This window comes from Cololabis saira, chromosome 14 (genome assembly GCF_033807715.1).
Source record: "Cololabis saira isolate AMF1-May2022 chromosome 14, fColSai1.1, whole genome shotgun sequence".
Lineage (NCBI taxonomy): Eukaryota > Metazoa > Chordata > Actinopteri > Beloniformes > Belonidae > Cololabis > Cololabis saira.
In genome coordinates this window covers 35,490,784-35,517,552 of record NC_084600.1, presented here as the reverse complement: position 1 = coordinate 35,517,552, position 26,769 = coordinate 35,490,784, and the positions used below count along the sequence as shown (strand labels likewise).

The 26,769-nt window shown below is 39.4% G+C and overlaps 1 protein-coding gene across 4 annotated transcripts in view; it reads left to right on the top strand.

Moving 5' to 3' along the window:
- Positions 1–948: 948 nt before the first annotated feature.
- LOC133460048 (drebrin-like) overlaps positions 949–26,769 on the top strand; it is a 165,144-nt gene continuing 139,323 nt past the window's right edge. For 2 of the 4 annotated variants that reach the window (XM_061740545.1, XM_061740544.1), the window contains exon 1: positions 950–1,139. In XM_061740545.1, coding sequence (XP_061596529.1) covers positions 1,057–1,139 — 83 coding nt within the window. In that variant the 5' untranslated portion in view covers positions 950–1,056. Of the gene's footprint in view, positions 1,140–26,769 lie in introns of all 4 variants that reach the window. The other 2 variants (XM_061740546.1, XM_061740547.1) reach the window with 2 other exon arrangements.

Here is a 26,769-nt window from a genome sequence, read left to right as displayed (position 1 = left end):
GTCCAGTTTTGTTCTTACATCCGTTCCCTCAGATTCCTGCAACTAAACATGGATGTACATTCCAATAAAGGTTAGGATACATTACTTTTATTTTTATACTTTAAGTAGTTTTGAAACCAGTACTTTTATACTTTTACTCGAGTAAAAAACTTGAATTGATACTTCAACTTCTACAGGAGTATTTTTAAACTCTAGTATCTATACTTCTACCTGAGTAATGAATGTGAATACTTTTGACACCTCTGCTAGCTGGATAATATTTATGTATGATTGTGTAAGAGACTATAAAAATATGGAGGATTTTTTGTGCCAAAATTAAATAAATAAATACATCATTAATTAATTAAAATGGGAATGAAATATATCATTAATTAATTAAATGTGTAATTAATTAATTAAAATTAGAATGAAATGTGTCATTAATTAATTAAAATACAATTAATTTTACGTAAAAATATATATTTATTATTTCAGCATTTAATTAATTAATGACACATTTAATTAATGATTTCGTGTTGCGTGTGAATCATGAAATGTAAAACTGCATTTAATTAATTAATGACACATTTAATTAATGATTTCGTGTTGCTGAATCATGAAATGTAAATGTAAAACTTAATTAAATGCTGAAATAATAAATATATATTTTTACTTAAAATGAATTGTATTTGAATTAATTAATGACATATTTAATTCTAATTTTAATTAATTAATGACACATTTAATTAATTAATGATATATTTCATTCCCATTTTAATTAATGAATGATGTATTTATTTATTTAATTTTGGCACAAAAAATCCTCCATATAAAAAGGACATCTCATATTTTGATTATTTATCAGGCTGTATTCGGCGCTAGGACCGCTCGGACAGCGGGCTCGCGTCTTTGTCTCCACCAGTCAGATCCTCCTCCTCCTCCTCTTCATCCTCCTCCTCCTCCTCCTCCTCCTGCTGCTGCTGCTGCTGCTGCTCCTCCTCCTCTCCGTCCTCTCTGTAGTCTCACTCCGCGTCTCCCTCCATCAGCAGCGGTCTGGATGCTCGCAGGGACGGAAACATGGCCGTGAATCTCGCCAAGAACAGACTGCCCCTGCTGACCGCCTACCAGGACGTCATCGACGAGTACTCGGACACCGACTGGTGAGTGCTGCTGGCGGCCGACCCCCCTGCACCCTCTCCCGGCTGCTGCTGCTCCGCAGCCCGGGCTGCTGCTGCGGAGCTCCGGAGCTGCGCGCATCCCCATCAGCTGAACTACAGAACCCCCCCCCCAAGCTGTTCGGACAGTTTTTAGCGTGCAAAAGCTGTAAAAGTGAGAGTTAGTTGGGGGTTGGGTGGTGGGGGGTTTGTGAGTGTGCAGGGACAGGCACTGCAGAGCTGGAAATGTGCGAGCGCACCGCTTTGTCTGCGCCCTGCCGGGACCAGGCTGACCTGCAGCCAGATGGAAGCGATTTCAGCCTTTTTGTGCGGTGCCATGCTGCAGCGTGTGTGTGCATGTGTGTGTGTGTGTGTGGCTTAAATGGAGGTAGAAGGGCCTGGTCCAGAGATAATGATGAGCCCCAGCATCCCCGATCTGCGGGGCGGGGACGAGAGGGGCGAGGCCGGTGGTGGGAGGAGAGGAGGAGAGGAGGAGAGGAGGGTGGGGGTGATGGGTGGTGGTTAGGGATGCTGCCATCCAACTTTTTCACTTGCGATCCGATACCGATACCACAGCCCTAGTACCGATCCGATACCGATACCAATCCGATACCAGCGCATATTTCTATCTCTCTTTTCTGACCAATATGTTCACTTTTTCAGTACTTATTTTGTGTTGTGGAATAATAGAAAAGGCTTGATAAAGTGATATTACTCAAAATGAGAATAACATACTTCCTGAGATGAATAGTCCACAACAGTAGGTTATTATGACAAAACTTGAGCCATTTATTAGATATTACATTTTTTTTTACATAAAATAGGCAGTAGTACGGTGGCCGAGACCCGCCATTGCTGAAAATAAAAGTAACACTGCAAACAGAAACAAACGCCGCTGCAAATTAAAGAAACGCTGCAAATAAAAAGAAACGCCGCTGAAAATAAAACTACGCAAATAAAAAAGCCACAACGGAAGTGAATTACCGGGGACTATTTTTGCTGATGCACCGGTGTTTTTTACGTGAGAGGAGAAGTCCCTGACCACCACACACAGCTTCAACTTCACATTCATACAAATAACTATTGTTACCCACGCTTTAGATTATTCTTGGCATTATTATTAATGATAAAAACAACAACACCTCTCACATAAAAACACCGGTGCATCGGCAAAAACAGCCCCGGGTAATTCACTTCCGTTGTGGCTTTTTTATTTGCGTCATTTTTTATTTTATTTGAAGCAGGGTTTCTTTATATTTTCAGCGTTTCTTTTATTTGCAGCGCCGTTTCTATTTGTTTGCAGCGTTACTTTTATTTTCAGCAATGGCGGGTCTCGGCCACCGTACGTAAAAAATCAAGCAAATTTAAAAAAAAAAATCAAGCAAATTTAAAAACAAATGTACTAAAAGTAGGCTTTGTTTGACATCTGTTACCATAAATAAAAGTTGTGACTTCCAAAGTCAGATAAATTCTACTGCCAGTGGCGACCTGTGCTGCTGTGTGGTGAAAACAGAACTAGGCGTAACGTAGCGAGGCTCGAGGTGTTGAATTAAACGATGAAATCCCACATTACTCACTACTGACAGGGACTGGTCAGCAAGCACAATAAACTGCGCAATCTTTTCTGCAGGGTTTGCGCCGCGCCTGCCCGAATTGAAACTTTTTAATTTTACTGTGCCGCGCTGTGACGCGGCGCAAACCGCGCTCTATGTGAAAGCAGCTTGAGACTTGTGCTTCACATGTTTTGCACTATGCCTTTCCAGTTTTTTCATCCTTTACTTTAAAGTATTGCCACACCGCTGACATTTTATGCTCTCCACACTCTCTCGGTTGTTGTTATCACGTGAGCTCGTGTCGTGCTAGTATCGCAGTGCTAGTATAGCAGTTTTCCCCTGCACTGCAATCCGATCGGTTTTTTTTTGGCTGGATCGCAGCATATTTTTGATTTGCGGATCGGATCGCAGCATCCCTAGTGGTGATGATGGGTGATGGTGATTGTGATCTGTGGTAGTTGTGGTGATGAGTGATGGTGATGGTGATGGGTGATGGTGATGGGTGGGGGTGATGGCTGGTCGTGATGGGTGGGGGTGATGGGTGATGGTGATGGGTGGTAGTGGTGGTGATGGGGGGTCGGTCCCTCTTGTGGAGTGATGTGTGTGATTAGGGAACCTGAACAATGTCTTCAAAGGCAAACAAAACTTCCTGTGCTGGAGATTCTGTGTTATTCTCAGTCAAAGTTAGGTTCAATAATTGCAGAGAATATTCTTTTTTGAATAGTTAACAATACATATTTTTGTACTGAACAACAACAAGAACTTCAAGTGTTGTTTTCAGCCAACCAGGAAGTCCTGAGTGCTGGATCCCCCTCCCCAGGGATGTTTTTTAGGTGAATCCCAAAGAAAACCCTGGTCTTTGTGTTGGCAGCAGGGATGTCCTTCTTCCTCCTTCCTTCTTTTTTTTTTGTTTGTTTTTGACAGAACGTAGGAAAAAAAAGAGGAAGCGCGTCATTTCTGACTGCTGCTTCTCTGTCAGAGTCCTCCAGGCCTCAGGAGAGGTCGTATTTGACTCTGAGCAAAGTTAAACTGTAACCTGTTGTCCTTGATGGTGCCGGACCAGCGGTCACCAGACTGCAGCCGGAGAAAACGCTCGTGTCATTAGCGTCTGACTGAAATCGCCGGTGGCTGTGGAGTGACTGAGCTCAGATTACAGATCCTGTTTTGAGCTGTTTTCAGCATCTTTACTCTGAAATGTGAACCTCTGCCATCTGTTGTTGGTCATTAGTGTGAATGAAGTCAGATTGTCTTCAAGAATCATTTGTTCCTCTTTGTCTTTGTAAAGTTTTGGTTTTGGTTCTGTATCCTGCTCCAGTTCCCCCCTTGTGGGTACTGTTGTTTCTCAGCGGATGGAGACTCTGACTGATATTGTTAATCCTTCAGGGAGGATGTCAGACACAAAGTTTTAGTTTTGGTTTGTTTGTTGTTGTTTTTATGTTGGGGAGAGGGGCTTTCTTTGGTATCAGACTCATTTTTGTGGTTTCTTTTCGGACTTTTGGCTCATTTATGAAATCAGCAAATACCAGTTATGTGGGCCTAAACATAGGGCTGGGCGATATGGACCAAAAGTTATATCTCAATATTTTCTAGCTGAATGGCGATACTCGATACATATCGATATTTTTTCTGTGCCATAATTGGGGTTTCCCCCAAAGCATTATAGCATAGCATCTCTGTTAGCTTCATTTTTTTCTGAGGCAAACCCTTAAAAAAACAGTCAGTTTTAATACAAAGCCTCGTGCCAAATGTCACACAGGTACCTTTGTTAACAGAGGTCTGCACAATATCAAAATGTATAAAACAAATGAAATAAAAATAAACTGCCTGCATATATAGAATAAAAATGCTTCTTGAATAAAATAAAACAAATATCCCTTTCCTGCATAACAATTAAATTAAAATACACTGTGCAATTAATACAATGTAGACAGTAACAGGCAGACTTTTCCACTGAGGTTGACAGTTGTGCAAATAACAAAACATTTGTGCAAATCTCAAATAAAACATTCAAGTCAATTTGTCACAAAATAAGCTATATCAAAATCATAATTTTTTTTTTCTCTCGATATAAACGATATTGTCTCGTACCATATCGCGTTTGAAAATATATCGATATATATTGAAATCTCGATATATCGCCCAGCCCTACCTAAACATCATGGGCAGGGTCTGACCTGGGTTCCTGCATGCGTTGTAGGTGCCAGATGACATAAAATTCAATCCCATTTCAAGATGGGTTGTGGGGCCAGTGACCACCTAACATCTCAAAGAACATGCAGATTTGGTAAACTATGGCACGTTTGTGGCTGCCACACTTGCCTTGAGTCTGTATGGTCCTTCAAGGGAAAATGTGGGACAAATAAATCTGCAACTGTGGTCCAAATATCCTTTGCCATCTGGAACCAAATAGCAGAGTCATTTGGGCCTAATTAGGGCTACTCTTGGTGATGATTGCGCAACTGTGGCACTGATAAATTCATTTTGACCAGATGTGGCTCAAAGGTCGTGAACTTTGTCTAACTTGGGTTGTCACATATGTTTTATGGGTGAGAAGTGGCTGAAATATAAGGAGTCAGCTTTCACATGGGGTTTGCATTGTGGGGGCCACAAAGAGCAGCTCTGGAGAGGTCTGATAGCTGTATGAGTAGTCAGTAGGGATGGGCGGTATGGACTAAAAAATGTATTGCGATAATTTCTGGCATTTATCCCGATAACGATAAAAAATGACGGTAAAAAATATACCAATTCAACTCCACCTTTGTAACTTAATCTATCACCATCATCTAAAAGAATACTAAATGCTACTAAACTACACCAATTAAATTGAATTGATAAAAACCAATTAATTCTTTCTTTCTTTCTTTCTTTCTTTCTTTCTTTCTTTCTTTCTTTCTTTCTTTCTTTCTTTCTTTCTTTCTTTCTTTCTTTCTTTCTTTCTTTCTTTCTTTCTTTCTTTCTTTCTTTCTTTCTTTCTTTCTTTCTTTCTTTCTTTCTTTCTTTCTTTCAGGCTCATATCTTTCTTCTTCTTTCTTTCTTTCTTTCTTTCTTTCTTTCTTTCTTTCTTCTTTCTTTCTTTCTTTCTTTCTTTCTTTCTTTCTTTCTTCTTCTTTCTATTCTGGCTCCTTTCTTTCTTTCTTTCTTTCTTTCTTTCTATTCTGGCTCCTTTCTTTCTTTCTTTCTTTCTTTCTTTCTTTCTTTCTTTCTATTCTGGCTCATTTCTTTCTTTCTTTCTATTCTGGCTCATTTCTTTCTTTCTTTCTTTCTTTCTTTCTTTCTTTTCTTTCTTTCTTTCTTTCTTTTCTTTCTTTCTTTCTTTCTTTCAGGCTCATTTCTTTCTTTCTATTCTGGCTCCTTTCTTTCTTTCTTTCTTTCTTTCTTTCTTTCTTTCTTTCTTTCTTTCTTTCTTTCTTTCTTTCTTTCTTTCTTTCTTTCTTTCTTTCTTTCTTTCTTTCTTTCTTTCTTTCTTTCTTTCTTTCTTTCTTTCTTTCTTTCTTTCTTTCTATTCTGGCTCATTTCTTTCTTTCTTTCTTTTCTTTCTTTCTTTCTTTCAGGCTCATTTCTTTCTTTCTATTCTGGCTCATTTCTTTCTTTCTTTCTTTTCTTTCTTTCTTTCTTTCAGGCTCATTTCTTTCTTTCTATTCTGGCTCATTTCTTTCTTTCTTTCTTTCTTTCTTTCTTTCTTTCTTTCTTTCTTTCTTTCTTTCTTTCTTTCTTTCTTTCTTTCTTTCTTTCTTTCTTTCTTTCTTTCTTTCTTTCTTTCTTTCTTTCTTTCTTTCTTTCTTTCTTTCTTTTCTTTCTTTCTTTCTTTCTTTCAGGCTCATTTCTTTCTTTCTATTCTGGCTCCTTTCTTTCTTTCTTTCTTTCTTTCTTTCTTTCTTTCTTTCTTTCTTTCTTTCTTTCTTTCTTTCTTTCTTTCTTTCTATTCTGGCTCATTTCTTTCTTTCTTTCTTTTCTTTCTTTCTTTCTTTCAGGCTCATTTCTTTCTTTCTATTCTGGCTCATTTCTTTCTTTCTTTCTTTTCTTTCTTTCTTTCTTTCAGGCTCATTTCTTTCTTTCTATTCTGGCTCATTTCTTTCTTTCTTTCTTTCTTTCTTTCTTTCTTTCTTTCTTTCTTTCTTTCTTTCTTTCTTTCTTTCTTTCTTTCTTTCTTTCTTTCTTTCTTTCTTTCTTTCTTTCTTTCTTTCTTTCTTTCTTTCTTTCTTTCTTTCTTTCTTTCAGGTTCATATCTTTCTTTTTCTTTCTATTCTGGCTCATATCTTTCTTTTTCTTTCTATTCTGGCTCATTTCCTTCCTTCCTTCCTTCCTTCCTTCCTTCCTTCCTTCCTTCCTTCCTTCCTTCCTTCCTTCCTTTCTTCCTTCCTTCCTTCCTTCATGTACGTTGTGCGTCGATTTAACGCAGAACCATAAATCCGGCTTTACACAAAAACGTCATCAACTGGAATTTATCATTTTTACCGGGAGATGACACATTCTTACCGTGGGGAATTTTTTTGACGGTATATCGTGAACGGTAAAATTGTGCCCATTCCTAGTAGTCAGTACAGAAATGATGAAACAAGGTTTCTACCAAAGCTTCAGGCTCCTGTTTGCTTTCTGCTGACAGGTTGATTCACGCGGCATCTGAGAAATGACCCAGGACTGATTTCCATCACTATTCCTGGATGTGTTTGTGTCATCACCGTCTGACACTGAGCTCTCCGAGGATGCAGAAGCATCTTTAACTACTGGTGATGCCGTTGACAGGAAGTGATGCTTTTTCCACTCAAAATCCCTCCAGGCTTCAGCCAAGTGTAAATGTGTGAACTGTGTTTGGCGTAAGAGCCTCGTTTTGAGTCTGTCACTCTGTCCTGTTGGTGTAGGGGGAGAGCTGGACATGATCATACTGGGAGATTTCCCTCTGCTCAGATGTTTGCTTGTTTAGCCGGATGATCTGGGGGAGCAGAGCGGTGCTTAGGGCCTCAGGCCTGCCCCGATTTTTCACACTTGACGGGGTCTGAACAAAGGAAGAGACTTCCAAACACCGTTGACCCCAAACAACGCGGGACACCCCGCAAACACCCTCCTCCGCCCTCTGACCTACTGTCTACCGTGTTTCAAGTTAAATACAGTACGTGGCCTGGGGTTGGGTTTGCTTCTTTGTGACGACCTTCAAGTGAACAGCAGTAAGCTAATTATTAACCTTATTTTTAAAACAATTTTAGATTTAAGGTATTTACAAGAGGTGGCTTTAACAATATGCATTTAATATTGTGTCCTTACATGTTACAGAACATAATTAATGATACATTCTTCTGGCTTATGAGTGGCTGTCCACCCAGAGTTTGATGCAGTTGCTTGGCTTGTACGTTTTGTCCTGATCATGCAAAAGCTTCAAATGCAGCTTTTTATTTTAAGTTCGATATGGATGCTGGCAAATAGATTTTCCATTTGGTGATGGAAAACACTGTAAAAATGCAGTGAAAAGGAGGTTATATGATATACCGTATTTTCTGGACTATAAGCCGCATCCGCTCTATTTAAAAAAAAAAAAAACATATGCAAGCCGCAGATATTTATGTTGTTAGATTAGATATTTACTACATGTACAGAACAATTTTGAACTGTAAATGATGTACATGTTTGTACCTAAATAGATCCTTTCCTTTAAAATGGGACAGAACCAAGAAAAAATAACCGGTATTTATTTATCTATTTATCTGTTTGAAATCTGCTTCTACCTACTTCTATCTGCTAAAGAAGAAGTAGTGTATTCTTCTTTGCATTTATTTTGTCTTAGTTTTGATTCTAATTCCGGTTAGAGCGCCCCGAGCGGTGGAAGAAAAATCCACAGAATAGCCGCACCTTTGTATAAGCTGCATGGTTCAAAACCTATGAAAAAAGTAGCGGCTTATAGTCCAGAAAATACGGTAATTAAAGGGATCCGTTTATTTTGCCATAAACTTGACATTAGCCTTCTTACTTGAAGTGAATTGCTCCATCCAAATGATCTTCCAAACAACTCCAAAATGCTCTCATTCAAAGGTCGTCACTCGTGCAATTACCTTGAGTAAAAATAAATATGTAACATGTATCTCGGTTCGATGTTTCTCTCCCATTCAATTACTATAAGGGGTATTGTGAAAGGTTTGCTTCAAGGCATTGTGGGATGTTTTCCTAACTCTAACTGAGTCGGTTTTAATGCCTACACGTGACTAAAAACAAGTGAAATGAACAAAATTGAAGAAATTAAATGGAGCAGGGGACGAACTTCTAGATTACAACCATGTCTCCAACCTCTTAAATACGGATGATTGAACTGTGTAAAGCTGGTAATCAGCCTCTTGCAGCACCATCATGAATGCAACGCAGCATTTCCATGTGTCTTTACTTTTTTGTCCGTGTAGAAATGAAATCCCGTCCTAGATTTCCTGACCTTTTGTGAGAAGTGTTGAACAGTCTTAATTAAAGAAACTGCATTTAATTGTCTTTAAAAGGATTTAAAATGCAGATAAAGTGACGTCGGAGGTAGCATTCACTTGTCCACAGGACTTTGGTGGGTTTTGGTCTATTAAACAGGCAACAAATTGAATAATTAAGTTAATTTTGCAGCCTCAACTTTTTCATGCCAGGACTGATTATTTGGGTTTGAACTCTTTGAATCTTTTGCTGCTTCGGACTGTTTATTCTGTTGAGACTTTGGACATCTTGGACTTTGAGATTTTGACATTTCCTGACTAATCAAATAAGAGGCAAACTAATTGATCTGCATCTGGTGATTGAAAACAGATAAGGAGTTACATAATGTAATTGATTGCCATGGCCATGAGTAAAACTTTCAAGATAAGTTTCCTCCCTTATTCCAGGGAGAGGAAGTCCAATTCCCTTAAGTGTTCTTTATAATTCCCGTCTTATCTCCTCTTTATACTCCCCATTATCTTGTGAAGGTGAGTTTTCTCTTCCCTCAGAAATCCGAAATGTGTTTTTTGCTAAAACACAAGAGCCCTCAACAGGCCGTCGGCTACGAGCGGTTACTTGAAACCAATCTCCGCCTTTCGCTGATAACAAGGACCTCTTGCTACTGAATCACAACCCTCCGAATGCTGGAGACGACACTATGGAGACGTCTGCTAGATGAGTTTGATAAAACCCTGACCTTTCTCCGGAGATCCTCCGTCTGATTGGCCTCCTCTGATCTCCCCCGTTGGTGACCACGGATTAATTTATTTCTAGCGAATACCAGGTGATAGTGATTTGCGGGCGACTGCCTGCATGACTGATAGTAATAATGGCTGCATGATGCCCTGCTCTTAAATAAGGTGAACGTTGTCGGGGTCAGAAGCTGCACACTTCATACGCATGTCTGCCGTCTGTTATTCCAAATAAAATTAGTGAATAATTTCTTGATCCTAGAAAACAAGTCCGGAGGAGGAAATAGATGTTCTGGAATAGATATAATCATTTTGGAAGAATGTTCATTTTGATTATATTAATTCTGCCCATCAGGGAGATTGAGAGACCTGACCATCTATCAATTGAATTCACAATTGTTGATATTATTGGGTCATAATTGGATTTCACCACATCCTCCACGTTTGGAACAATTTGTATTCCCAAATATTTAAAGGAGTCTACTAGGGATGGGCGGTATGGACTAAAAAATGTATCACGATAATTTCTGGTATTTATCCCGATAACGATAAAAATGACGATAAAAAAAATACCAATTCAACTCCACCTTTTTAACTATAAATCTATCACCACATTCAGTCTTTGGAGCCCCCAAATCACTGCTCTAAAAGATACTAAATACTACTAAACTACACCAATGAAATTGAATTAATAAAAGATCCCTGTTCCGCCATGTTTGTTACACAAAAACGTATCAACTGGAATCTTTCTTTCTTTCTTTCTTTCTTTCTTTCTTTCTTTCTTTCTTTCTTTCTTTCTTTCTTTCTTTCTTTCTTTCTTTCTTTCTTTCTTTCTTTCTTTCTTTCTTTCTTTCTTTCTTTCTTTCTTTCTTTCTTTCTTTCTTTCTTTCTTTCTTTCTTTCTTTCTTTCTTTCTGGCTCATTCCTTCCTTCCATCATCAACAGGAATTTATCGTTTTTACCGCGAGATGACAAATTCTTACCGTGGAGAATTTTTTTAACGGTTTATCGTTAACGGTAAAATATCACCCATTCATTCCTAGAGTCTACAGGTTCAAAATAGCACACATGTTCAGGAGGCTCAGACCTTTCCTCTGAATTCAACAGCATCATTGACGATTTAGAATAGTTCACTTTATATCCAGATATGTAGCCGAATTTTTGAATCAGATCCATCATCGGCGTGTAGTGCTATACACTAGGAATGGGCGATATTTTACCGTTCACGATAAACCGTCCAAAAAATTCCTCATGGTAAGAATTTTTCATCTCACGGTAAAAAAGATAAATTCCCATTTATGAGGTTCTGTGTTAAATCCACGCACAACGTGAAGGAAGGAAGGAAGGAAGGAAGGAAGGAAGGAAGGAAGGAAGAAAAACAAGGAAAGGAGGAATGAAGGAAGGAAGGGATAAAACAAGGAAAGAAGGAAGGAAGGAAGGAAGGAAGGAAGGAAGGAAGGAAGGAAGGAAGGAAGGAAGGAAGGAAGGAAGGAAGGAAGGAAGGAAGGAAGGAAGGAAGGAAGGAAGGAAGGAAACAAGGAAGGAAACAAGGAAAGGAGGAAGGAAGGGAGAAAAGAGGAAGGGAAAAAGGAAGGAGAGCAGGAGGAAAGAAGGAAGGAAGGGGAAAAAGGAAGGAAGGAAGGAAGGAAGGGAGGGAGGGAGGAAGGGAGGGAGGGAGGGAGGGAGGGAGGAAGGAAGGAAGGAAGGAAGGGAGAAAAACAAGGAAGGAAGGAAGGAAGGAAGGAAGGGATAAAACAAGGAAAGAAGGAAGGAGACGGAAGGAAGGAAGGAAGGAAGGAAGGAAGGAAGGAAGGAAGGAAGGAAGGAAGGAAGGAAGGAAGGAAGGAAGGAAGGAAGGAAGGAAGGAAGGAAGGAAGGAAGGAAGGAAGGAAGGAAGGATAGATAAATTCCCGTTGATGACGTTTTTGTGTAACAAACATGGCGGATCTGAGAGCGAGATAGATTTATAGTTACAACAGTACAAAGGTGGAGTTGAATTGGTATTTTTTTTATCGTCATTGTTATCGTTATCGGGATAAATGCCAGAAATTATCGTGATACATTTTTTAGTCCATACCGCCCATCCCTACTATACACATTAGATCTTTCTGGTGTTTTCCTACCAAGACGACATAAATAGGCAGTCACAAAATGACACATAATGATGAAGTCAAGTAAAACATTAAACGGGGTGTGCAGCAGGAGATCCCTCCAAGCATCGAGCCTCATACATATTTTATAAAACAGCGCTTTTAAGCTGGAAGTTTAAAGGGGTGAGCCGTGGTTTTACGTTAAAGACTGTCATCTTTTAGTCCCTGAGGCGGAAAGAGAAGAATGTCAGCTCTTTTCAATGTAGAGCTGTGGCGAGGGCGATGCTGTGCAAAGGGCAGCGAGGAATTCAGGTTATCCAATATCAAACATCCCGCAGACCTTCAGGAATGCGGAGCGCTCTGCGGCGGCTGATTGGCCGCAGGCTGCCGTCACATGACCCTTTGACCCCTCCAGCTGTTGCAGGAAGCCATTACCTGATGAGTCACCTCTGGAAATGGTGCAGGGGAGTCTGGAGTCGTGTTTGGTTACTGGTTACACCACGTATTGGTCATTTGTTGAACCGCTGCTGGTCACACTGTCTTACTGGTCGTCCCAAGAGCACAAACATATTTCGTTTATGGGTCAATGACCAATAAGGATTTTCAACAGGTCAATTTTTTGAGTTTTTTGTCAAGATGAATATTAAATAAATTAATTTCCTTAACATCTTGACATCTTTTTTTTTTTTACAAGTTTTCAGTATTATACAAAAATGGTTGTTTTTTTAATGGTCGCGCCACATGATATTTCATAAAATTGACATCATCAGTCAAACTTTGTTTGTATATTATGATGGAAATATAAATACAAATGTGTTGCAATCTTACACACTACAAGATACTTTGGAAATCATGCCAGAAAGGGCAGAAGATTGATTTAAATACATTTAGAGTGATTTCAAAAAAAGTTTTCAAAACAAGAATCATGGTCGGACGTCGCACCACATGACATTTTGACGCTTAAAACAACAATAAAATCCCAAATAACTAGTATTTTTTTTGTAAAATTCAAGTGAGTCCATATGTTGGACAGGTAGTTCATATACATGTATATATATGGTATTTTTTAATCCATTTAAACCTTTTTTGAATTGAAAAAAAATCAGTTTTTCAGAAAATATAGGCGTCACGTCATTGACCCTTATTTACACCTGAGGAAGCTTTCACATCACGCTCCGGTCTGGATTTAAAGTTGGCTGAACACAGATGGGCAGAGGGAGGTTGGACAACAGTGGGTGATGGAGATCTCTGGCTTTTGCAGCTCGGCTGAAGCTAAAAAGTCAGTTTAACTCAAAAGAAAAACCTCCGCGAATGAGTGAAAACAGTGTTTACACATTCAGATCAGGGGCTTTTTGGACGGCTTGATGAGGAGGAAGTGAAGGTCTTCATATGACACAGGAGGTGTTACTTTCTTTTTGATAATCTGTACACCAGGAGAAACCTGGACAACTCACCATAAGCAGGTCTAAACACTGTCCTAGACGTTAAAAACAACAATCTAGAGCAGTTTTAACACTTTTCTGTCCTCCAACATCAGAAAATCTGAATCTTGTGCAGTGACAGCAATGTATCCATCAGGGATTTAGAGGGTCGGCCTTAAAAGGTAAGGGTTTAATAACGAGCTAGAAATGATGTACACCTCTAATTTTGTAAAATTGACATAATCATCCTTTTTTTTCTTTTAAAAGTTGACACACGTCCAGAGGTGTTAATAAGATCTGTTTAACATGTTTTAGTCAAAATCCCCCCCCCAGATTCCCGACCAGAGCTCAGTCTGCTTCACAGCTCTGTTCTCACCTACGTCACTCCATCTCTCTTTTCTGAACAGTTATTAGAGATCTCTCCCACAGCTTTGTGCTTTCAAGTGTCAATTTGGGCGCAAATTTCTCTCGTAATCTTTAAAGTTAATGCTGTACGAGTGTTTGGTAACTAACCTGAGATTTCACGTCACTGCAAACTAAACTGGTAGGAAATCGCATGACTGTTTTCTTCTCAAGTACTTAAACTTCCCTCATTTGCAGCTTCACCCACACACGGTAGATACTGACGGCTTTTCTGGGTATAATCTTGTCATGAGTGGTGAACCGTCCCAAGTCATTGAAACATGGCACCGAAGATAGGAATGTAGCAGTATGATTATCATTATTATTTACTGCTTCTTTCTCTCTCAATCTTTAAAGCAGCACTATGTAACTTTTCCACCTTAATATAATATTTCCAGAGTCATTGTGATGGTACATCAACTTCCAACAGGTTTAATGAACCTCTATCATGGTCTGAGGGGTCTGTATCGCTTTCACTGGCACTATGTAACTTTGAGGAGCATGGTAGGAACCCTGCCACACTAAAAAACTACACATTTTTACGGCTTTGACTGCTTTACGGCATACGTCACTTCCCCCTCCTTCCCAATTCGTAGTCGAGATGAAAGCTGGACAGGGCGTGGAGCGCAGAGCTCAGCAGAAGCTGGTATCATGGCCGAAGCAGCGAAAAAACCGAAGAAAATAAAAGTTTTATCGGAGGAGGAGGAGGAGGAGGAGGAGGAGGTTTCGCTGAAACAACTTAATAAAACCAAGTTGAACTTAGTGTTTTTCAACATCGTCATATTATATTGTTTAGCCAAAAATAGATACGTTACCTCTTCGCTATCCATCCTGCAAACGACCGCTGAAAACAGAAAAGTAGTTTTGAAAGTCCGTCCCGTCTTCTCTCATCAAAACAAATGCACGCGACGGGGACAGGAGTTTTCCGGCAGTAGGCACTGGTGCTCATGGGAAATGTAGTGTTCTTTCTGGTAAAGCACTACCGCTTTTGTCCAAAGGAGCCGCCAAACTCAACAAAAGCTGAAAGTTACATTGTGCTGCTTTAATGTGATTCTTGAATGATGAATTATTTTTCTTTTAAGCGTTCCAAAAGATACAAAAGGAAGATGCTTGCACTATTGACGCTTTCACCAGCCTTTATTTTATTTTGAAGTGTTTTGATAAAATGTCATAAAAGAGAAAAAAAAAACACAACTTTTTAAAATTTGAATTATTGTGAAGGTTGTGGTTTGACTGTTGACCAGGTCATCCTCCCATTTTTCTTCCTCCTTCTCCTATCTCACTCATCCCTCCCCTTCCTATGCCAGTTCACATGTATATTTAGGAACTTAGCTGATGTCGTGTGGCACTGCTGCACCGGAATCAGCTTAAATAAATCATGTCCCCGACATTACAAGCAACCCGCCGTAAGCAGCCCAGCGGATCAGAGCAGAAGAGCTGAAAGCCAGGATGTCGGTTGCAGAAATGCAAAAAGACGAGGGAAAAAAAAACCCAGCAGAGAACTGCCACCCCTGCTGCGCTGCTGCTGATGTGAAGGCCCGGTCCTACCAGACTTCACATGGATTCAAATAGTCTCAAAAGGTTGAAAGGAAAATTTGCGTGAATCTTTCCCACATAAACGGAGGAGACCTGCAAGCCCTGCTGACTGTGGTGACATTTGAAGGACAAAGTCCACAGTAGAGGAAGTCAATATCACTGTTGCGCCATCCACTTTTATATAATCCCGGTCTGCTGAAATATAAACGGCTCCACAGAGGAGGGAAGCTTTACAGAGCGTTACGAAACGAGAGCCGATGCAGAGGTGTTGTGTTGTGCATCTGCAGGTATTACATGCACGCTCTCCTCTGTGCTGCAGGATTTACTGAAATGCTTATTCAAGTCAGATCTGCAGCAGCGCTCGCCCTGCACAGTCATGGTACGTGTTCTGGAGCCTTAATGCTTCTCAGGTTTGGACTGTGAATGCAGAAGCCAGTAAACCACACTCTGTCTGAATATGTCTTCATTTTAGATCACAAATGATTTAATGAGATGTTTTGTCTGAATTCATTGTAGCCACAACATAAAAGAAAATTAGCAAGTTAAAATTGATTTTTATGCCTTTGTCACTCCATTGCTAGTGCATGAGTATAATAGGTTTGTTCACTCTGACTGGTGAAAGCTACTGTTGAACCGATCGATGTGATGGAATTGAGCACAAAGAAACTTTCGGATGAAAGTCTTTGTGTGCTGGTAGAGTTCTGATCATGTGACTCTAGCTGCTCATCATTTATTCACAGAACTGAGGATGAACGTGCTTCCATTGTACTTCAACCTCTAGAAAAAAAAATCATAATTTTTGATTCTCTAGTATTACTAGCCATCATAACTTGACTGACTGGCTCAGACATAAAGAAGCACAAAAGAGTTTTTGCTATTTTTTAGCTCAGGGGGTCCCCCTGTTGGCCTGGAGGGTAAATTGCTTTGAAACCGTCCAAAATATTTTTCTTTGTCACTCTCTCTTCTCTTTTCTCTTTCATAATAATAATAATAATAATAATAATAATAATAATAATAATAATAATAATAATAATTATTATTATTATTATTATTATTATTATTATTATTATTATTATTATTATTATTATTATTATTATTATTATTATTATTATTATTATTATTATTATTATTATTATTATTATTATTATTTGTTTGAGTCTCTTGAGTTTTGGTGTCCAATGTAATAAATATCCTTATTTAAGGCATACAAATGCAGATTTTCGACAAAAGTAGTTCTAGTGCCAGACAAGTTTTTTGCTTTTCAAATCGCCGGCTGTGAAGAAAGCACCGATTTGATGCCAAGAAACTGGTGCTACGCTGGGCCCAGAACCTTGCTGGGGCAGATGCAAGAACTGCCATATCTACATTAGCTCTGGGAGTTTAAAACATATCACCGGGATATTTCAGGATGCAATTGTACTGATTTAACCACGCAAGGAAAGATACGTGTACTGTACAGCAAACACGTGACTCTAAAAAGACTTACTTTCATACTGAAACATAAACACCATCCATGTTGACGCTGGAAAGTTGCATAAAGCCAATTCCAGACTCCAAACTAGTTTTTTAAGGGTCAGCATCTGCATAATTGTTTGTTGCTATTCTTCGGGATTTCACACTCCTTTACGGATGTCCTGCTTCGGATTGGTTAGAAAACAAACAAAGGGTCCTGGCTCTCCAGTGCTCTCCGGCCAGTGGAGAAGGAATCCACTTCTTGGCAGAGGTGTCAAGTAACAAAGTACAAATACTTCGTTACCTTACTTAAGTAGAAATGTTGGTTATCTATACTTCACTGGAGTAATTATTTTTCAGATGACTTTTTACTTTTACTCCTTACATTTTCACGCAATTATCTGTACTTTTTACTCCTTACATTTTAAAAACAGCCTTGTTACTCTATTTCATTTCGGCCTTTAAATAAAAACTATCCAGTTAAATTGCTCCATCCGGATAGAGTGAATTTGGTTATGGTTTTTTCAGATGTTCTTGTCCAGTTTTGTTCTTACATCCGTTCCCTCAGATTCCTGCAACTAAACTTGGATGTACATTCCAATAAAGGTTAGGATAAATGATAACATGCCTCTGTAGTTTGACTTTTTGCACCATTACAATACTTATAGGCAACTAGTCGTCATATCTCCTGCTCTCTGAAACACATGTTAATGCTCAATAGTACACATATATGGTTCTTTAATATATTTACATTATACTAAGATGCATTCATTTTCAATGGCTTTTGTCCTTAATGGCTTTTTCCCCCCTTACATTACTTTTACTTTTATACTTTAAGTAGTTTTGAAACCAGTACTTTCATACTTTTACTTGAGTAAAAAACTTGAGTTGATACTTCAACTTCTACAGGAGTATTTTTAAACTCTAGTATCTATACTTCTACCTGAGTAATGAATGTGAATACTTTTGACACCTCTGCTTCTTGGTAGAACCTGTTTGGATCCGACTCTAGCACCAGCACCGACGTTGAGTTGGTGGAAAATCCCTAAAAGAGATCTTATAACCCGACCCCCCTCCATAGAACTGGAGTCTACAGGTGGAGTTGTGGAGGAAGTGGCACTTTAAAGCATGTACACAGTTGAGAGAAAATATAAACCGCAGCTCGAGATGTTTTTGTGAACCGGCGTCGAGGAATCGCCTCGTTTGACACGAGAGATGACCAGGGTGATAGTTACGTAAAGACACTTTGGCTAGCTTTTGCTGGTAGCAGGAGTGGGAGTCACAGCCTCTGGTGTTGCAGCGAGCGTCGGGGCTGTGCAGCGACTCTCTGCCCCCTCTGTCAACAACTTTTCTGTTCCTTCCTTTGTTGCCGTGCTCCCTCCATCTCCTCTGCCCGGTGACTCGCAGCTGCAGAGTAAACGGGGTTGTGACCTTCATCTAATGTCTCGGAGAATCGCGAGACTGCCGGTCGAAACGCCGGCCGTGTCAGGATGAGGTCAGCACCATGATGAGGAATGAGGAGGTTATGTCGCGGTCCAGACGATGAAACCAGCAAATCAAAAGCAGACGGAGCCTTCGGGGAAAATCTGACACTGAGAGGACATTTTCTCCTCTGCAGACGGCGGGAGAGAAAGCCAAAGCACGGACATGGAAAATGGCTTCATGGGCTTCATGGGTAGTGTTTCTGCAAATTAAGGTTTATGAGAAGTTGCCTTGGATGAAAATAGGGTTGCAGACAAATTTGAGTAGTTTCAGATACACAAAAGCCAGAATGACCGGAACGAGTGAAATACGGTAAAGAGTCTCATGTTGGCTGAACTGATCCTTTAAATGCACGACTCATGAATCATGAAGGTCCAGGAGGAAAGTGCAACGCTGAAGAAACTAACTGAATTTTTTATTTTTTGGTGTAGTACCGGCTTGGCCTGGAGCCATCAACTCCATCTGCTGATGAACACCATGATACTGAGCTGGATGTTCTGGAAAACGTGACTTTAAGGCCCCGTTTACACGGAGCAAAAACGGAGGCGTTTTCATGCGTTTTTTTAAAAGATTTACACGAAAACGCAGCTCAAAGCCCCCAAAAACGATCATTTCTGAAAACTCCGGCCAAAGTGGAGATTTTCAAAAACTCCGTTTTCACGTTTGCGTCTAAACAGAGGAAAACGGAGATTTAAGCTTCAGAACGTCACATTATGCACCAGAAACGTCACCAGCGTCATGTGTGCGACCTGTGTTTACAATTAGTTTGGCCACCGTCAATATTTTCTTGTATTTTACCTGTTTTATATTCTAAAGCCACACTTAAAAGTAACTCCACTTCTCTGTCACTCTAAACGAAAGACTCTCGTTCCGTCTTGGACGTAAAGCCTGAATTATGGTCCCGCGTTAAATCGACGCAGAGCCTACGGCGTAGGGTACGCGGCGATGCGCGCCGTACGGTGTGCGTCGCCGCGTACCCTACGCCGTAAGCTCTGCGTTGGTGTAACGCGGAACCATAAATCAGCCTTAACTGGAAGTTACACGTGTCATTTGTTGATGTTTTTTCCAGGATTCTGATTGGCTGGCATGACGTTAACAGCATTTTCATGCGGGTCCGTGTAAACGAGGATATTTTTGAAAACGTAGAGGGGAAAATATCCGTTTTTGTAAATACCCGGCTATGTGTAAACGTGGCCTAAAACGCACTTTTTAAAAGATTCTCCAAAAAGAGTTGTGTTACGGGTATTTACTTTGTCTGATCATCAGTATATTTGAAAATATTTTGTATAAAGAAATTATGTTCTCCATAAAGACCATCACAATCGCTCTGATTTTCATTCCTGGACAGGAACTGGAGCTATATATAATTAAGTTAAATTGTTATTTATTTATTAAAACATCAGTTACTGTGTGAAGCGACAGAGGCCACGGAAACCGACAGATCTTGGACCAGCTTGCACGGCTGCGTCTGTCAGCGCCGAGGCTGATTTTGGTCTGAAATTTGGCCTGTGGCTCCTGAAGGCAACAAATAATGGATGTTTTCTGTCCAGTGTGGGGCTCCGTCCAGACGTTCAGAGTGCTTTATTGCCTGGAAGGAAGCAGGAAGCGTCTGCACTCAGGTTCAACTGGATGTCAGTGCAGGATGCATTTGGATTTTTTTTTTTTTTTAAGGGCTACAGAGATTTATTGAACTGTTTTGCGCTCCGTCTTTGTTGTAAATCCCTCTGGTTACTCTCTGACTTCAGGCTTTTGTTTGATATTTAAGATTTAGCTTTTTGTGCAAGACCTATGGAAAGATACTCCACCCACAGAAAGTATACATTTGTTTAGTTAGAAAAAAAAAGAAATATTTCATTTGATCCATCGCTATATATTTATTTTATTGGATATGGTAAAGCCGTTGCTCCACAACTATACTAGTGGCCAAAAGCCAGGAAAAAGAGCCTTGTAATGGTAGAACTTGCATATGATTTATGATTCAACATTACGACTGTAAATGTAGCCCAAACACGGGATCTACATCGTAATTGACGTTAATACTAGTCAATTTGGTGTCTGCGCCGTTGCAAAATAACAAAATATGTTGAGTTGGAACTGGGTGAAAGATTCCCGGCTACAGAATTCATACGTTTTCGCTTTGATTTGGAAACACAAACCAGTGAAGAAGGTTATGCATGTAGAGTCCGTCCAGTGGGGAACGCTTTTCTTTCCCATTTGATTCCATCTCAATCTAGTTTCAGCTGAAATCAATCACTTCATCAATGCTATAAAATATAAAATAATGAAATAAAAACAGATTTAAGAGCCCATCAACAGAAAAACAGCCGTTTTTCTTATATGAGAAACAGAAATAAGTGAATTAAAAGCGTTTTAGTTGTCAAGGTCTCCTGCAGCTTTTGACAAATGGTGAGCCTCATGAAGGAGACCCAGTTTTTGTGCATTTTGTGTGAAAGTGGATGTATTGCCATCATTCATAGTCTGCTGAGAGTGAAAAAGAGCGTAAAATCGGTTTAAATCAAAGTATTATGAGAAGTGGGTGTACTACTCTGCTTAGAAAATCTGTACAGGCCTCTCGAGTGGACGGCTTGGGTTCTGTTAAATGAGCAGCGCAGAGGCTTTTTCTGAGGGATGAGCTGTCATTCAGCTGCTTCACTTGCAGGTCTGGAGCTAGACAACAAAGCTACAGTTTGTTACCTCACTGCTCTTAGAAACATTTTCATCTGTGGCCGCGGCCTTTGCAGCAGAAGGGATTCAATTTTATCAGAAAAGAGAAGCTGCAAGTTCTCACTTTTATTTTCACCTTAATACGTTTTAAAGCAACTACAAAGTCACATAACTGGACCGTTTTTACAGCCAGAAATAATGTAACATCCATCATCTGTACGTTCTTGAAAGAGCACACAAAGCCATGCACGCTCACTGCTGTGAGAAACATAGAATCACCAGTTTATCTGACTGTGGGAGGATGATGATGTGTGCAGAGAAAAAACCCCCTCCGGCACGAGAGGAACATGCAAACTCCACAGAGAGAGGATTTGAACCAGGAACCTGCCTGTTGTGAGGCAACAGTGCTAACCACCAAGCCACGTAAGCTCCTCGGGTTGAGCCTGTATGTGTGTGTTTCAGTGCATACAGGACTGTCTCAGAAAATTAGAATATTGTGATTTTCTGTAATGCAATTACATAAACAAAAATGTCATACATTCTGGATTCATTACAAATCAACTGAAATATCCTATCTCAAAAATGTTTAATATTCTGGGAATCTTAAACTGTAAACCATAATCAGCAATATTAAAATAATAAAAGGCTTGCAATATTTCAGTTGATTTGTAATGAATCCAGAATGTATGACATTTTAGTTTTTTTAATTGCATTACAGAAAATAAAGAACTTTATCACAATATTCTAATTTTCTGAGACAGTCCTGTATGCTGCAGACCTTTCTTTGAATTTACTTTAAGTGTTTTAGGTCTAATATACTGTACATTCACAATCCGTCTTTTTTTTGTTTGTTTCAGCTCCTTGACTTAGTTTGATATGAACCATCCCAAGTGTATCCAAAAGTTATTTATAGCTTATGAAGTATCCTGATGCCTGACTCACACATAAAATAACTTATCATTTAAAGACTCACGAGGTACTTGTATATTAGTTTTTCATCACTGCATCTTAGACTTTTTTCTTTTTTTAATTCTCTGCGTGCACAAACTAAGTATACATGATTATATAAAGATAAGAACTTATCAGTTATTGGTATCAGTATCGCCTTCCTATGAGGAAGCAGTCTATTATCAGCTTTTGGTTTTGATTTAAATGTAAGTTACAGCAACTAAACAGTTTGTGAACGGTGAGATTGTCTTTGGGAAACCTTCAGTCGTCTTCAGCAGATACACTAATTATTAAAAGAAAAGGTTTGTAACCATGAGATGCCACACCTGAATGTTTTTCTTGCTTGACCGAGGTTCACGTCAGCCTTCACCTCCACCTCACTTTATTCTTTTTGAGTGTAGTATGATACTCGTGTATGATCTTATACACACACACACACAGCTGCAGTTAGCTGTACCGGTCATGTAGTCATAAAAGCAGCATTACGCTAGCTTATGACATTTAACACGATAACTAGCAGCAAAGACATCAACGTTCAGCATTATTGCTCGATTATGAGAGAAAAAAAATAATCATAATCAGGATTATTTTGGCCAACGCTGAAATCAGTTATTTAGATTGATTATCCAATGACTTTTGAGGAGTGATGCGTTCATCAAACTTAACCGTTTGAAATTTCCAAAGTAATATAAATAAAAGTTCAGATTAAATAAAAATGATTAATGTCAACTAGGTAGATCCTGGTGGAGCTGGTCATATTATAATTTAAAATGCTTTTGGCCATTAATGCCAACGTGACCTTGACATTACTTTAATAAATAACTCAGCGTTGCACACAAAAAAGAGGAAGTAATCAATCACCTACGGTCAGGCGGAGTCCATGACTGAAGTTTGCGTGTCATTCAGAGCACGAGACAGAGTTAAGCTGTGGAACTATCGACAACAACTACAAAGTAAGAAAGAGCCACAGCTGGCCTCCTCTGCCAGGAGAAAGATATGCAAAGCTACATCTAAACAAACAGCGAGACTTCTGGAACAGTGTCCTTTCATAGATTTGAACAAAAGTTTGGCCCTGAAGCCGGGCACAAACACTTGGTAACTCTCAAGCACGGTGGTGGAGAAATTATGATTTGGGCTTGTTTTGCAGTGATGGGAGCTGAACATCCTGCAGTCTATGGAGTAAGATAACTTCCAAAAAGATGTGTCCATGTTATAACTATTCGTTTTCGTAATGATAAACATTTGTATGTAAATAAAAAAGTTGTACCCAAAATTCTGCTGTCACACACATGAGTCTGATAAATGATTAGGGTTAGGATTGTTTTTATGTGAGTATGAATCTAAAAGCTGTGAGTGCAAAGTCTTGTGAATACAACTCTAATTTCTACGACGACGAGTCTTCACTGTGAACACGAATTCAAGTTTATGGGTACGAGTCGAAAAACTGTTGAAATTACGTCACAGGCAGGTCACAGCATAGACATATATACGTAGACGCCCCATCGAGTGCTGAGCCGTACGTCAACGTTGCCGCCATATTGGATGTGGCAAGACTGCGCTGTAAACCAATACAAGTAAATGGACTTATTTTCATAAAGCGCCTTTCTACAAAGAAATCTATTTTTTACGTCTCATTTATTCATTCACACATGCACTAATATACTTGGGAAACAGTTAGGCACCAAATATAATACATTTAATTTTCTCAGATGGCAAAAATAAGAACTTTATTGATCCCACATAGGAGTAATTCATGTTATATCAGCTATAGAGAACAAGGTAGTGCCGAAAAACAATATATATCCCCCCTCACAAAAATAAGAAAAATAGAGAAACATATTTTCTCATCAACAAAACATATTTTTAAAATCTTCAAGTAACAAAATAACATATTTTAACTATTTTTCAGATTTTTTTCAATTATTTTATCGTCTGAAAAATGGTTCAAATGTTATTTTATTGTCTGAAAAATGGTTCAAATATGTTATTTTGTTATTTGAAAAATTTTAAATTTGTTTTGTTGATATTTTTCTTATTTTTGTGATGAACTCCTCCGTATACTAGCGTTAATGAGTCAAACAGGAGAGGCCAGCAGTCCAACGTGGGAGAATGAAATTGGGTCACGTAGCAGAACTATTAAGATCCCAAAGATACCAGCAAATCTACTGCAGATGGAAAGGAAATTATTTGGATTTTGCAACAATCCAGGCAAGCACTTGATTTAAAGAAAGAGGGGCTAAAATCCCTGATGATGTAAGAGATTGATAATGTCATAAAGGAAACGGTTACAAGTGTTACGACCGGACCCGGCTAGGGACCAGGGAGGTTTAGAAACGACCCGCGATCGTCCGGCATTTTCAACCAACCCGACCGCAACTGAAACAAAATAATACCCGACCCACCACGTGACCCGCAACTTTTTTTTCTTTCAAAAATAAAATGAATACAGGTTAGCTCTGGATTTATCATCGCCTGAAGGTTGTATGATCAGCAAACACACGAGTTGATATGTGAATGTGCCATTTTAGTCTGTAGATGTCCGTCTGAGATTTTATCGCAGAATCAAGACATTACGTCAGTCTCGCACCAGGATTATCATGACTATAGCCTGACTTAAAAAGGGCTTCCCATCTGTGACCAATTCTTGGATGTATCTGAAACATATTGTTGCTGTTAACCACAGATAAAATCAGCCGTTGTTGAGAAACGTCGTTATTAATCTGAACTTTCGAACACGGATTCATTCCAACAATTGAAAGATGAATCATAGCTGAAAGATGCAAGATGGCCTGGTTTTTGATTTTAAAATAAAAGAAGAAAAGGTTTTCCCTTTTTCTCTATCTTTGTTTTCAATTCCATTGTCTTCAACTTTTCCTCACCTGCCACGTGTCATGCACGTCTGCGCATGTGCTGCATCTTCAGCCAATGATGTCTTTAGTATTCATGGCTCTTATAGCTTTTGTATTTTTATATGCTATAAAATTGTGTTGAATATTAATTTTGAAAGTGCAATAATTATTCTAAGCAGCCCAACCAAACGACCCGATTATCATTTTGCATATTTTTGTCCGACGCATGGTCGACCGCTCAGTTTGGATCAGTTAGCGCATCGCTCCAAGGTACCGCAGATAGAGCAATGTAGAAATGGAGTTGATGTGTTTTATTACAAAAATAAAGGTATAGAAAAACAGAATCAAAGGTAATAAATAGGGCTGTGTTGAAAAGATCGATTCTCCGATTTTAAATCGATTCTCATATTAATTCCTAAAAATCGATTCATATGTCTAAAGATCGATTTAAAAAAAAAAACAAAACAATTATTATTTTTTTTTTTCATCATTACATTACAACTTTTGGTACTTTTTTGTTTATGCCCAAAAAAGGAATATTTTGTTGGACACGAGAATAACTGGTGCCATGTTTTTGCCTTTTAAATATGTTTAAAGGTATGAAAACATTAACATTTTCAGTTATAATTGCATAAATTGTCTATATTTATTTGCTTTATATACTGTCTTGGGGTTACATTTGCATAAAAAAAAACCCAAATTCTCATAAATGGGGAAAAAATAAAAGCGATTTCTTTCGTCCTCTGTTTCCTCCCTGGATCTGTTTGGTAATTTTGACCCACACGATGTTTCTGAAAGCAGTTCTATCAGCATTCTGGGAGCTGATTGGTCCTTACAGCATCATTAGCTGCCAATACTTGCTGTTTAATCTCAATATAATACTAGTATTAATATGTTGCACAACTACAGTCATATAATTCATGCAACAGCTGAAACAACAGTTTTATTAACAGTAACCCAAATCAATATCGGATCGAATCTAAGCGTGATAATCGATTCTGAATCTTAAGAATCGGAATTGAATCGATTGTTGATATTTGAATCGATCCCGAGCCCTAATAAAGATGCTCAAATGAACAATCGTGGCAGAGGGCCGAGCTGTAGCTTCAATGATAGCTGCGAACGTCAGCATCTGGACCCCTGTCAAGCCGGCGCTGACGCCAACAGCGGTTGCAGGTGGCGAAGGCCGGGACGGCATCCAATCGGCTCAGGCTGGAGTTGGCGGCAAAGGCAGATGGAGCCAATCCCCAAGCAGCCCTGAGACATCTGTTTTACAGAACGGGCACCAGCAGCGAAACGGTAACAACAGCCGAATCTATGGAGGGTACTGAAAGTGAGCATGACCGCGGCCCCGGGGCCGCAGCTGAGCTGTCTGGGGGCGACGCTGTTCGCCTCCAGACACTGACTTACATGCTGACTGAGAAAGACACAACTCGGAGGTGACTTTGAGAGGTTAAACATGGCTGGGATTACAAGTGGTTGTCGGGTGGTTGTATTATTTCTGAAGTGCGTGCCACTCTGAGCCTTGAGTGAGATGCATTGTAGGAGAGCGACAGTCTCAAGGTCGTCTATGAATAATTGACTGAAACAAGCTGGAAAGGACGGAGGAAGGTGTGTGAATGCTTGTATAGTTAATCCTTTCGAGGTTTTGCCTAAAGGTATTTGCCTAAACGTCTATCTACCTTTTAAAAACTACTTCTGGAAGTGTCATCAAGCCTTCGATGACCGAATTATGGACAAGTATAATTCATTCATAAGGGGATAAAGGCAGTAATGAGTACAAGCTCATAAAAACCTATAATCCTTTAATTCTTTTAATATGCTTATTGCTTTGAGACACACTTTTTTTTCCTTCTCAGTCCTTGGTTCAACTGTATCCGTGTTCCTGCGTCATGATATTTGTGTTAAACGCCTCGCTACAGAGACGGCAAAATAATGTTTGACCCAAACATCGCCCACATGTGCAGGTTTCTTTGGCCCACATTCGGCCTCGACTGGTACTGTGGACTCTACTGAGTACAGCCGCCTAAACACACCCACATAAGCACCAGATATGATCTAAATCAGCATCTTCTTTGGGCCATGGAGTAGGGCTGGGGATCGATTCAAATGT